The sequence below is a fragment of the Brassica rapa genome, chromosome A04, assembly GCF_000309985.2.
Source record: "Brassica rapa cultivar Chiifu-401-42 chromosome A04, CAAS_Brap_v3.01, whole genome shotgun sequence".
NCBI classification, from domain to species: domain Eukaryota; kingdom Viridiplantae; phylum Streptophyta; class Magnoliopsida; order Brassicales; family Brassicaceae; genus Brassica; species Brassica rapa.
In genome coordinates this window covers 21,223,332-21,237,296 of record NC_024798.2, presented here as the reverse complement: position 1 = coordinate 21,237,296, position 13,965 = coordinate 21,223,332, and the positions used below count along the sequence as shown (strand labels likewise).

At 32.3% G+C, this 13,965-nt stretch overlaps 1 protein-coding gene and 1 long non-coding RNA gene across 6 annotated transcripts; one reads left to right on the top strand and one right to left on the bottom strand.

The window, feature by feature from the left end:
- Positions 1 to 155: 155 nt before the first annotated feature.
- LOC103861572 lies at positions 156 to 3,210 on the bottom strand. 5 transcript variants are annotated; one of them, XR_004457481.1, is made up of 9 exons: positions 2,873 to 3,210; positions 2,365 to 2,822; positions 1,955 to 2,136; positions 1,733 to 1,854; positions 1,626 to 1,671; positions 1,360 to 1,424; positions 1,039 to 1,196; positions 770 to 947; positions 156 to 619 (listed from the first exon to the last, which is right to left on the bottom strand). It is a non-coding gene; the product is annotated as an uncharacterized LOC103861572 (long non-coding RNA). The 5 variants fall into 5 exon arrangements; XR_004457477.1 differs by having other exon boundaries at positions 1,962 to 2,136; positions 2,873 to 3,208; XR_004457479.1 differs by having other exon boundaries at positions 1,044 to 1,196; positions 1,962 to 2,136; positions 2,873 to 3,208.
- Positions 3,211 to 3,561: 351 nt separating this feature from the next.
- LOC103866140 (beta-glucosidase 32) lies at positions 3,562 to 13,590 on the top strand. The gene is made up of 13 exons (XM_009144017.2): positions 3,562 to 5,123; positions 5,264 to 5,333; positions 5,512 to 5,567; positions 5,776 to 5,851; positions 5,962 to 6,039; positions 6,139 to 6,226; positions 6,325 to 6,580; positions 6,666 to 6,784; positions 6,879 to 7,096; positions 7,218 to 7,255; positions 7,356 to 7,458; positions 7,564 to 7,672; positions 7,775 to 13,590. Exons 1-13 carry the CDS (start codon positions 4,974 to 4,976, stop codon positions 8,013 to 8,015), a joined length of 1,602 nt encoding a protein of 533 aa, XP_009142265.1. The 5' UTR covers positions 3,562 to 4,973; the 3' UTR covers positions 8,016 to 13,590.
- The last annotated feature ends 375 nt before the right edge of the window (positions 13,591 to 13,965 follow it).

Here is a 13,965-nt window from a genome sequence, read left to right as displayed (position 1 = left end):
CGGCACATGTCTCCTAAGCATGCATACTCTAAAGCTCTGATATCAGCTATGAAAGCTAGAGAAACCACAAATCTCTGCGTCTGGGCAAAAAAAATGAAACTATTTAGAATTTTACTCAAACTTGAAGCAGGAAAATACTGGAAAAGTACGTTAAGTTCAGGGCAGAGCAATCACAGGCGCTCTAGCCACAAAAATTAATTGATCTCGAATGTTCCATTTTGTCTAAATATGGAGCCTAAGCAGATCAAGGTCTGGTTTCAACTGTAGGTTCAAACTCTTTCATTGATTCTTTTACAATTTAGAATAAGATTCAAAGTGAAGGCCGCTTGTGGGGAGTATCTTTTTTCTGCTCTTGGTCTGTGATTTCATCCTCCAACGCAACTTCCTGTTTTTTTTTTCAAAAAGTTTTTTTTTTTCAAAAAGTTTTTTTTATCAAATCTAAAACCACCTGAGAAGGTATATATTGTGAGTGAAAAGGTGAAAGATAAGTTGTTAAAATAGAAGACCAAAAGAGAAATTGATATGCATATGGCTTGTCTCATCTCCTCATCCATACTCTAGTATATATCGCTGGAAAACTTGTTCACAGCAGCATCTCCATCTAACTTGTCATCTCCTCCTGCACATTCAAAAACGATGATTAGAAATAGTATAAAGCAACGTAAAGCGGCTGGAACTTTGGCCACATCTGTAGAGTATAGTGAGTAAACAGTCCACACGTGCTAGAAAGTCAACAATGTATGGTTAGAAAGAAAAGAAGAGAACAAACCTTTGTTGAGAACAATGGGGCTCTTTTACCAGGAACTTTCACATCGGGCAAGTAGCTAAAGTCTAAAGCGATGAGAGACATCGTTAGCAGATTTTCATGTAAAACCTCCATCAGTTTCTGGTATTTACAAAATTAGAACATATAATATGCGACACCATTTTTATCCTCACCAAGCAGCCTGTAGAAATAAATAATGGTTATCAAAAATTAAAATATTTGCATCTATAAAGATGATGAGAAGATTGAATTTGGAGGAATATTTGTTAAACCTAACTTTTGCCGGTACCAGACGAAGAGATTGTGGACGTATGACAGTGGCGGAATCAATTGAAGAATTGAGGATTAGCCAAAATTCTTCATCAAATCTTTTGCTATTATGACTAAAGAAATTGTTCCTGGCCTGGTATGTTTCCAAGCACCGCCATACCTGAATTATCAATAAAAACAATCATAGGATTGATAATCTAATCATCACAAAGACTGGAAAAAAATCAGAACTTTTAGGATCTGGAAAACAGAGCAACCCACTGAGAAAATGAAGGAAAAACCAAATAGAGAAGACTTAGTCAGTGGTCAAGATGAATAAGTACCTTGAATATACCACCATAAATGTTTTTACAACACTCACAACTTCATTTTCCCTTTATTGAGCAAGCTGTGAAGAGAGAGAGAGAGAGAGAGAGAGAGAGAGAGAGTGAGTGATGTAAGATAGAAAGAAAGAGACTGGACTTGTAAACAAAACATTTGGCTTTGGAAACGCCTAGACTACATTGGTTAAATTGTAAGATCAAGAGCCAAGAGGCAAACAATATCTTAGCGACCGGGATATAAATATTTTGGCACCATTAAAACATACTTTCTGTACTCTCTGAACTTTTTGGACGTTGTTCATCATCAACCGACTGATACAATAAACTGTCAATTCACCAAACAATGTATATACAAAATTTAAAGCGTACTTACAACATTTACTACCACCACACGATTTTGGATACCAATTGCGTCCATAATCTGCATTATCTGAGTTTCAATAGTGTAAACACGTTCTAGGACATCCAGGTTTCTCACTAATCGAACAAACCTACCTATAACAAAGAAAAAAAAAAGAGTCTTGATTTCAATCCATTTGTCTGATATCAAACCCAAAAAAAAAGTCTCATTTAAACACAATATAGGGTAATAAACTTTTCACCAGTTAGATTCGTGAACCAAGCTGCACTGTCACATTCATCAGGCATGAGAATAATCGAGTAGCCAGCTTTAACAACTTGATCTGGTGATGTCTTCAAGTAAGCAAGAAGAGGATCAAACAACCATGTAGCTATCTTCTCAGTCTTTCCATGAGAGGTGTTACAAATAAATCACACCTATCATTTGGTGACAAAAGTTTGAGAATTTACAGTTTCTAACACAAATATTTAACTAAACATTATGGGATCATTTTCCATTTAAAGTCTTTGATCTTATCAAGGAACCCAAAAAAATACAATCTTTCAACTTTGACATGACAATATTCCCAGAAAGTTACAGTTTCGAACACAAAGTTTAGCATCTTATGTTCTTATGTTCAATTAAAGAGTAAGACATTTTATTACCAGGTTCGAGTGTGAGTGAGCTGAAACGCAACCAAATAAAGCCTATCAGATGATTTCATCGCAAATCTTGAAACTTTTCAGATTTCAGATCATCTGAAGAAGAACCCACAAAGCGAACAAAGAAAGAAACAAAGATTGTAGAAATAAACGATTCAGCTATGCGGAAAGGACAGAGTAATAGAATGGATAGGTTTATATATTGTGACAAACAAAGGGAATTAGAACGATAGCTCTTCCGACTGAAGGAGTAAAGAAGAGATTTTAATGACAAAGAATGATTGTAAGCCGATGTTACTTAGAGAAATTGCGAGGTTGGAAACGTTTCCAATGGAAACGATGAAGACGAAGTGGCGCAATCAGTTTTCTGCCGGAGTGAGTGGACCAAAAAGTATATCTTTCAGAGACGTGGACCTCCGTCTCAACACCCTCGCCGGCTCTCTCCCTCTCGATCTAACCACCTCCTCCGTCTCAACACCCTCGCCGGCTCTCTCCCACTCGATCTAACCACCTCCTCCGATCTCCGTCACCTCTACCTGCAAGGAAACAGATTCTCCGGCAAATACCCGAGAGCTTGTTCAGTCTCACTAACCTCGTGAGGCTTAACCTCGCTGAGAACAGTTTCACTGGTGGAACAGATTCTCCTGTCTGTTCAGAGCTAGATCTGACGATTCCGGTACCAAGTCTCGAGTTTCCTGCTCGTCCTCGTCGTCGTCTCGGTTGTGGATGGTGATGAAATTGAATCAAACAGACGAATTAATCTATTGTTAGAGATTCTATGGGTTGGATCAATAGATAATTATGAGTGATGGAGGAAAGTATGGGAGTTGAGAAGACAATCATCTGAAAAACGTTTTTGCTTGAGGAGAAAAGATGAGACGACAATCGAAAGAGACGGGATTTATTTTGAGAAAGCTGATTGGTGATGTGGCAGAAAAATGATATTTGATTGGTTGATTATTAGTGAGGACGTGGACAGCATGAGAAGAGCTCTTATTCAACTTTTAGTATTGTATTGATTACTAGCGCTGGCAAAAACTTTCATAACATGTCTCTTAATTTTGTCCAGTTACACATTTAACAACAAAAAGTTAAATAATCTAATTACACGATGGGACAAAAACTAACCCCACCGGTCCATTGTCACCACTGGATCTATCTGCCGAGGCCAGATACAAAAAAATAAGAGAAGCCATTAGTCGTTTACGATGAACAAAAACTAAAATTTGGTCAAAGAAATTTTTTTTGGCTACTGAGGATTTTCCCCTTTTCAGTGGCTGAGTAATGACATTGAAGTGTGAACTAAAGATAATTAATTCATTTTTTTCTGTTAAACAAAACAAACTTTACCCTAAAATCGTAGCAAAATTACGCATGAGATATTCTATCCGTCAGAAAATCAAGTTGTCAGCGTTTCCCCGCATTGATTAAAGATAAATTAATAGATGAGCATGCGATTTGGCCTGATCAAAGCTGCTAAGTGCTAATGTATCCACGTTTAATATTAGTACAGTTTAAAGTGTAAACAGCAGGTTCATAGAAGCAGTTACTCCAAAAGACATGCAAAGTGCAAAGTGGTAAATTTTCACGATATGTGGTTACATAATTTTCCGGGTATAAAAATATATTAAACGATTTTTTTTGTTGGAAACTATAAAATGGGATTTTTAAACGTCAAAATAATATTTTGTAGATAAGTGAATTTGCTTTCAAACTAAATATGATTTTTTAAATCTATGGTAAATTCAAAAAAAAAATTATTATTTCCGATTTTACCATTTTACGTAGTATATTGTGAATAGTATATAACCGGTGGACTGATCACCGCATGAAAACATGAAAATAAACTTCATAACAGTGGTTTCTTCTGGTGTGAGCAATTCATTTGATATGACCCGGACGATTATTTCGAAGACACCAAAATAGTCGTTGAAAGCCCGGAACATCATATGATCCAATAATAAAGACGTGTTCCTTCTTGCATCTACATGGCGAGTTCGAATTCTACCATAGAGAACTATTTTATGATGTGTCTGGATACTCCGCGAATATAAACTCATGCTTTAGAGTCTACTTATATACCATTCACATACTGCACTTTTCCTTAAAATTTAATCTTGATTTTTCTATAAATCTGCGATACCCCGGACTAAACAAAAAAAAGTGGTTGTTGAAAGGAAAAGGATTATTTTTTAAAAAAATGTTAAGGACTAACATGTGATGATAATCTTGGTTTCATTAATACCAGAAAATTAAGATCTTCGTTTCATTAATTATTTTCATATTATTTGACACCTTGCGCCATGTATGCTATCTACCTACTTAATAATGGTAAAAAATCTAGTCACATTAAAGCGCCGGTAATAGAAAAAAATCATTTAGTCACATGGTGATTTATTTATATAAACAAGTCAAAGAAAGCGGACTGGTTTACTCGGTAAAGATTATTTAATGTCATAGTTTAATATTTCCCACTCTGTGTCGCCACATTTATGCCCTAGCTTTCTCTCTATATAAGCTCTCTACATGGCTTTGTATTTCTCAGAATACCATTAAGCCCCAATTACTTTCTGAGTATTCATTTGATAAGTCTCTTTACTAGGCTAAGTAAAATGGCAATTAAGCTTGCACTTGTAGTGACACTCTTACTAGTCTCATGCGCTATTTCAAAGGGAAGATCCCTTAGATTTTCGACAAAACAACTTGATCGTTACAGTTTTCCTCCTGGTTTTAGTTTTGGTGTTGGTTCTTCAGCTTATCAGGTTAGGTGGTTTTTATGTAATTGTGTTGCTTAAACAATTTTATGACGTTGAACAATATAGCTTGTTTTTCTACTGCCTAATAATTTTTAGAAACAAGTGAAACTAATATTTCATGATAAATTTATGTTCATATGATGCAGTATGAAGGTGCAGTCGCAGAAGGAGGGAGGACACCGAGCATTTGGGACAACTTCACACATGCATATCCAGGTCTACATTTAATCTAACTCCTTTATTTTTTTCACTGTGCTATTAATTAATCAATATTAACAATTTTTATGGGATCTCTTGAGAGAACTAATTATAGATATGTCTTCATTAACACGTTGATAAACTGTGAAATATTTTGGCTTTCATAAATAGTAAGTAACACGATAAAATTTTACAGAAAGGACGAATATGGAAAATGGAGATATAGCCGTTGATTTTTACCATCGATATAAGGTATGATTTTTTTTTTCTTTGTGAGTAACTATTATTTTAGTATGTTTATACTTTATAGCCACAAAAAAAACATTTAAAACGTGTTTTAATTATGTGAATTCTTGAAAAAGTAGGTGGAACATATAAATTGGCCTACACCTTGATTTGTGAACATCATGTCCTTTTTTACGTTTAACTAATATTTACCATGCACGTACCGTGCGAGCAGGATGACATTAAGTTGATCAAGGAAATGAATATGGACACTTTTAGATTTTCCATCTCTTGGTCAAGAATATTACCAAGTGAGTATTACTTTAAACTTTTTGACTTTACTTACGCTTAATAACTTCATAATATTCTTGTGTGCATGCACATATATCATTTGTTGATCTTTCAAAATTTGAATATTCAGGTGGAAAACTAAGCGGCGGGATAAACAAAGAAGGAATTCAATTCTACAAAAATCTCATTGATGAAATTATCATGAACGGTGAGAACCATATGCTCAAACGAGTGTGTACATATATTAAATAATATACTCCAAAAAATCTCTTATTTCTGATCATAACATATTCAATCATATTCACAGGCATAAAACCTTTTGTAACTATCTACCATTGGGATATCCCCCAAGCTCTAGATGATGAGTACGGTGGATTCTTAAGCCCACGAATAATGTACGCTATATATATATATTCTTCCATTACTTACCATAAAATCAACAACGTATAAATCAAATTTTGCGTTTATTTTTTGTTGACGTTTGCAAAAACAGTGATGATTTCCGGAACTTTGCAAGAGTGTGCTTCCAAGAATTCGGTGACAAAGTGGATATGTGGATAACGTTTAACGAGCCATATATTTATAGTGTTGCGGGTTATGACAAGGGTAATAAAGCAATGGGACGTTGCTCAAAATGGGTAAACAGCTTATGTGTAGCTGGTGATTCGAGCATCGAACCTTATTTAGTCTCTCATCATCTTCTTCTAGCTCATGCTGCAGCCGTTGACGAGTTTAGAAATTGTGACAAGGTATACTATCTCAATATACTAAAGGGTCGTGACATATATATTAACCTTAAAATTCGTTGTGATAATATATTTTTTTTGCAAACAGATCTCACAAGATGGTAAGATAGGCATAGTGTTATCACCTTTTTGGGTCGAACCTTATGACGTTGATTCCGATGCCGATAAAGAAGCAGTCGAACGAGCTCTTGATTACTATCTTGGTTGGTAAGTGTTCTCATTTACAAGATTCATTAAAAACTAATATAGGTTAGTGTAAGAATTAATCCGCTTATCTTTGTTTCTTTTGTGATTTATGTAGGCATCTTGATCCTCTAATCTTTGGAGATTATCCAAAAACACTTCGAAAGAACGCTGGAAATAGATTGCCTTCTTTCACCCAAAAACAATCTGAAATGATAAAAGACTCGTTTGATTTTATTGGAATAAACTACTACAGTGCTCGATATGTCACACGGCAAGTTCGCAGCGACCCTTCGCGACTTCGTTTCACGACGGATCAACACGTGGAGTACAAAGGTAAGAACCTTGAACATTCAAAAAGGCTTAGTACTTTTCTAGTTGGAGCGTTTTAATATACTAATTACCCTAAATATTTATCAAAACTGATAATGCTTTATTTTTTTTCCTTCATTATTAGTGAAAAATCGAAGCGGCGATTACATTTCTTCAGAATCGGTACGAACAACAATATCTGAAAAATATATTGGCATGCCTGAATTACAATGTTCATAACAAAGCTTAACAGAGAGTTTATTCTTTGCTTCTTCAATTTCAGGATGAATTAGGATTTATCTATGTATATCCCGAGGGCATACGAAAGCTTCTAAATCATATTAAAAATAAATACAACAATCCAACCATCTACATAACTGAAAACGGTAAGCGTTTCAAGAATTAATCTCAGCTAGCTTACAAATTACCTAATTGAAAATATTCCTTTAATTTTATTTATTCAGCTTAACAATGAGTTCTGTAAATTACAGGTTATGATGACTACGATGTTGGGACTAAGCCACGTGAACAACTATTAAAGGACATAAAGAGAATCGAATACCACGAGCAACATCTTCAAGAACTCCATAAAGCTATCACGTAAGATAACTACATAACTATTAAAAAGTCGAATAAGACCATGACTAATAATCTTAAGTGGAAGGTAACTAAATAATTTAAGATATTTTCCCCAAAATGCAGTGTGGACGGGTGTGATGTTAGAGGCTATTCCACATGGTCGTTGTTGGATAATTTCGAATGGGAACGCGGATACACGATGAGGTTTGGCCTTTACTACGTTGACTATGCAGATGATCTGAAAAGATATGCCAAAGATTCAGCCAAGTGGTTCAAAAAGTTTCTCGAGAAAAGGGAGCAATCGACACCGTTGGACATGTACAAGAGTATCAAGAAATGGTTGTCTGCGCTGCAGACGATATAACCGAGTCCTTATCTATGGGAAATGATAGAAAATAGATGCATAGTTGATACGCACGCAATCATGTTTTGTACAAGGTTCATTTGTAATTTTTGCAGCAGTACCCCTAGAACAGTAAATACTGATCTTTGTACATGAAGTATATATACTATTATAATAAAAACAGACCTTGTATTTTAATAGGTTCCACAAGCTTTTTCTTTCAATTTGATAGTTTGATTGATCTAGTCAACTACATTGGTTATATTACCAGTAAGAGTTGTGATTTTGATTTACAAACATATTTAATTTATTTATACAAAGAGTAATACTCAGAGAAAAAATTAAGACAAACAAGATTCATATATATTTCATTGTCGGTAAGTCTCACATTTTACTATAAAAAAAATTGGTACGAGTAACTAAAAGTCTAAAACACACAAAGACAAAGAGGAACAAAAAAAAGATACGAAATAATATATTTCTATGAAATAAAAAAAAAAGTGACAAGATCAAATAAAATAACTAAATTGTTATGAGAAAAACACCCTTTAAATAAAGCAATAACTTATTAGTTTAAATATGGGCTTCAATTAAATGTGATCTCAGGTGTGGGCTTCGATCAAATCCGGGTTTCCAGCTTCCTGCTATATAAGAAGAAGTAGGTGGCCCAAATAATGTAATCAGCACTAAAACTAAATATGTTGTATTTTGGCTTTTTCTAAAGTAACTTAAAATTAGGTTATTTTAATCTTATAATCCGGTTCAGATTTTTTCTAGATTTTTACTAAAATCAAACCGATATTGAAGCTTTTTCATCTATTGATTTGATGGCATTAGGTTTTGATTTATTGAATAAAGAAGAAAATGCTAAATTTCTATCGTTAAAAAGTTTCATTTAGTTTTTATGTTAAGGATTTGTTCTTAAATCATGTCCCATACTACTCAATGGTTCACAAATATCTGAGACACAAAACTTGTTCATCCAGGTCGCAACCGATGCGTCTGGGGTGGTTCAGGGATCTATAGTATCCACTATGAAGTATATACCGATTACAAGATCACTCACTCTTTCTATCTCCTTTTCCACAGTCTGAAAGAGTAAAAAGAAGAAATCAAAAGAAGAACATGACTAGATCTAATATTAGTGTTGTGAGTGCAAAAAAAAATTTTACGTTGGAAATTTAGACAAATAATGTCTAGTATATAAAAAGATGTCTAACTTTGATACATACGAAATGGTTAAACTTTTTCTCTAATAGGAATACGATTAAGACTCAAAAATTATAGTCCATAGTGAAGACATGACACTCTGAAACATCAAGGTAAGTCCCTTACTGGTAAATTATTCGAAGCGATTCAATAGTCACACCATGGTGGTTAAACTTCATAGAGTAAAATGTACCTAGCTAATTGTTAGAAAATAAACAAAATAACTAATAAGCAGCATGATGTGATGAAAAGTAAGGTTACAAAAGTCTATTCCTGCTATTGAAACTTCAAGTCAAGGCATGGTCAATTATAATAAGTGTTAGTATTCATGATGTTGTTGTGTTCATAAGTCTGGAGTCAAATGAAATTGTACATATGTAGGTGGTGTTTGCAGTGTGTAACGCAAAGTTTCCACGAATATTTAATTACTGTACGAGGACCATTCAAATCAATAGAACTACACTAATACTTTTCCGTGTCAGCTAAATTATAAGGATGTTCGTTTCTATTTTCCACAGCCATGTTCCACGTTGAATGGCTCTATGCTGGTTGCCAACTTGCCAGTCCACATCGATAGGTGGAAATAGGCAACGTAAAATCAACGTTTGATCAGTGGTGTTTTTATACTTTGTTTACAGTAAAGTTCATTGACCGTTAAATTACATTTCCCCCCATTCTCATAATTCGTTAGCTTAAGTAGTTTTTGTTACAAAGCTTACGTCATGGTACCTGACCTCATTTATAACACGGGCCCTTATAACATTCAATTCTGTAATAAAAGTAGTTGAAAGACCACATGTCAGTTTAAAAAGAAGTTGGTGAGAGCATGATAATTTTAATAACTAGTCCTTGTGTGTTCATTTTTTTCCTATTGTTAAGCTAAGGAGAATAGTCTAAAGATTAGTACTGCTTAGATTCCGTAATTAGTAAAGCCTCTCTATTTTAACATAATACACCTCTCAATAAAATCTTACTTTTCGAATGCGCGGTTATATTTTGACTGCTTGACCTCTATCTATCTCAGCATGTGCATGTCCCCCTCCCCCCCCTCTATAGTCAAGTAATACATGCGCAGAAAAATTAAAATAAAAAGGCTCCAAGAAAATTCATATTCAAACTCAAGCAACGTGAATACTTAGAGATATGTTAAGTTAATTTATGCATACATTCACACAGCTGTTGCCAAGTCATGGATCTAGTTATCTTAATTTTCTAGCTGGTAAGAACGTTAGGCAAATAACATAAATTAATTTTCTAAATATAGATAAAATAAAATAAAACTCGTGACTCTAATATTTGATAAATTTTTAAACATGGAGACTCGAAATATTGATAAATATTGACTCAGAAATATTGATAAATTACAGCGTTAGAGTATGTGTTTTTCGATTTTCCTTATATAATAATTTGTTTTTGGTCATGCTAAAATAGAAGAACTGATGTGAAGTATTTCTTAGATATTATTTGCAAAGTGATTTATACATGTGTCACTTTTATATTCATTCTTACTAAAAAATGATAACATGACATCCATTTAAATATAACATGGCACATACCTAAATACGACATGTAAATTCTTTTAATAAATAATACTATTTTTGGTAAAATTTGGTAATGGCTAGTAAATTTTATATCATCATTAAAGTAAAATTTTTATATATTTTTTTATTTTTGGCAAAAAAATTCAAATATCTAATAAATTGATATATTACCATTAAAATAAAATACATATCACATTCATAAAAAAGTAAATATATTTACAACTATTTTTTACATCAACTTATATATCATATATATATATATATATAATCAAAATTAATTGTAAATGTACATTAACAACTTAAATTCATCGGTTCCTTAGATTAATTAGCATATTATTTTTTTACCAATTTAACGTATTTTAACTAAAACCAACACAAAATAAATATTATAAAAAAAATTATATATTTAAAAATATATATTTAAGACTAAATAATAAAGAAATAATTAAATTAAATAATAATTAAATACATTATAATAGAAATAAAAGTATAATTTTAATTTTATTAAAATTTGAATAAAACTAAACAGAGAAACAAATAAACCAAATAAAAAAAACAAGATTGTATTTATGGATTTTTCTGAACCAGTAAAATTAAACTATAAAAACAATAATCTCAAAATTTAAACTTTTTTAAAAATTAATATTAATATATATAAATTATTGCGCAGGAAAACTCTTAATTTAACATTAAAACTTGAGAAAACTGATTTAAGATTTAAGAGCCAGCCAGGAAGTCAAACTATTGTTGCAGATTGTTTCACCAGTTCAATTTATAACTTTCTTTTACCGGTATTGGGCCGTTTGTAGCCGCCGAAAAGCAAATAAAAAGGTGAAATACTTTTGATTTTACTTTTCAACAAAAACTTTATGATTTTATTAGTAGCAGACAAACAGTGCAAAAGGTGAAATGCTCTGGAGATCTGCTTAGCATCCCAATGATGCCACCGGGGGATACTGCTTCGGTAACCAACCAAATCCTGGTAAAATTCTTGTTCAGAAACTTAAAAAACGAACACAAAATATGACATTATAAACAACAATCTTAAGAAACTCAAGGCCACAACAAAACAAACTTTTCTAAGGGAGGTGTCAAGAACCATAGTGTCCATAATCTGGACGTGACGAAGGCAGAGTCGCCGGAACTGTTCTTGATTTTTAGTTAGGTTGATCCTTGTGTAGTTTTTTTAATGTACTCTAGTATTAGTACCCAAAATATTCTCCGCAAGAAAAAGATGAAGAGATGCGATAATATGAAAGTTATCTACAGTAATCAAACGTTAAAATAGTGTACAGAATAAAGTTAAGATAAAATAAGTTACAAAAAGAAAAAGTTAAGATAAAATTTATAGTGATTGATTTGTTTGGTTTCTTCTTCAATACAAAAGTAAATGAGTAAAGAAAAACAGAGACTGAGAATCAAACTACCAGCTACTATCTGCTACCATGGCACCATATATATTTAAGGGGAAAAAAGAGTTCTGATCAGATACTTCTTAAACATCACGAAATCGTACAAAGTGGTTACTGTTATGGTATGAAATATGTATGACCGCAGCAACATGCAACCATTACAATTAATCAAACTCATAAAATTAGCAAGCGGTTAAAATCTAAGATTTGAAAAATACTCCATCTATTTCACAATAATAGTCATTTTGACAATTTTTCATACAGATTAAAAAATAAATAAAATAAATTTTTATTTTTATTTATTACATCTATCTAAGCAATATTATTTAAGATAAATAAAATTATTTACTAGATCAATGAATTTGGTAATTAATATTAAAATTATAGCATGGATAGGAATTATAAAATAACACTATTTATGTAACAAAAAAATTCAAAATGACCTTTTTGTTAATCAATAATGAATAAATATCAGTCATCGAATATTTATCTAGAATTCTAAGCGTTTAATCAAGTTGGATTACCAAAAGGTGTTACTAAAAAAAAAAGGTGTTACTAAAAAAAAATTTTGCACTCTTTGTGATTAGCAAGCATTAACTAATAATTTCTCAAAAAAACATTAACTAATCAGTTATATTACCCTTGTATTGAACAGTCATTTTGCTACAGTAAGACTATTATATAGTATCCGTTGGAAATTTTGATCAAAAGCTGGTTCAAAGTCTAGTGAACAAAATGGGCCAAAGCTTTAAACATCCCGATAAACAGATACGTACGAACAAAACTAAACATTTGTTAAATGTGAGTTGGTTCATTTACTACGCCAGCGTGAACAATACTGGAGATAATAACCACAATAAAAAGTCTATCGCTAGACTTAATATTTTGTTTAGTTTGGATCCTAGTTAAATATTAGATTCCTTATATAATATAAAATATTAATACTCTTCTATTTTAAATAAAGTTTTAGGTTCAAATAAAACTGGAGATAAGTGCGTTGCGATTCAAATAGTAAATATAGGTATGTAGAAATTTTTGATATTATTGACGGCGGTACGGTACAAGGCAGTTAATTACCATTCAGAGCCTTAATATATAGAAAATCCGGCCTTTTGATTTATAATTCAACATAAATGTAGTTTTTTACAATAAATTTGGAGTTTTTTTGGAGTTAATTTAAATAATTTGAATTTTAGATTAATGAAAACTATCCTAGATTTTAATGATGGGTTAAGTAGAGTCTTGTTTGTGTTTTTTCATGTCAAGTAACAGAATAATCCGTCATATTTTTTTTAAAAAAAAATCCGTCGTATTTATATATATAGATAAGCTGCCTATTATATATTTTGTTATGCGGGTAAATCTTATTATAAATCATTTGATACTGCAAATAAAAAATCGTGTTCTTATAATAAAAAAAAAAGAAAGAAAAAAGACCAAGACTAGTCTAAGCATGTGGTTTGAAAAAGAAAAACTTCCTTCCACCGAGTACATTATAATAAAGAAGAGGGAAATCGGTACTTTTTTCTTGGTCAACAAATTGACTAGTTTTAAAAAATCTAATTGCTTAAGTTTTTGTTTAACTTAAACATTCAGCTTTGCTTATTAACACTTAAATAACTGAACTTTTGTATGCAATTCAACCAAACGGTCATTTTAATCTGTGTCACTTCAAATGTTCATTTTAGCAAACGTTTGGTTCAACCATTCTGTTCGACCAAACAGGCACATTAGTGCAGTATCTCTTTTATATAAAAGTCTAACCCTCCCTCTATTTGCTTATAAAGTCCAGTTTTGTGACGGGCTCTA

Bases quoted from the DNA above. Each gene is read 5' to 3' on its own strand.
- LOC103866140 (XM_009144017.2), top strand. From the start codon at position 4,974: ATGGCAATTAAGCTTGCACTTGTAGTGACACTCTTACTAGTCTCATGC. The intron at 5,124-5,263 runs GTTAGGTGGTTT...CATATGATGCAG, and splicing joins TTGGTTCTTCAGCTTATCAG to TATGAAGGTGCAGTCGCAGA. The intron at 6,785-6,878 runs GTAAGTGTTCTC...TGATTTATGTAG, and splicing joins CTTGATTACTATCTTGGTTG to GCATCTTGATCCTCTAATCT.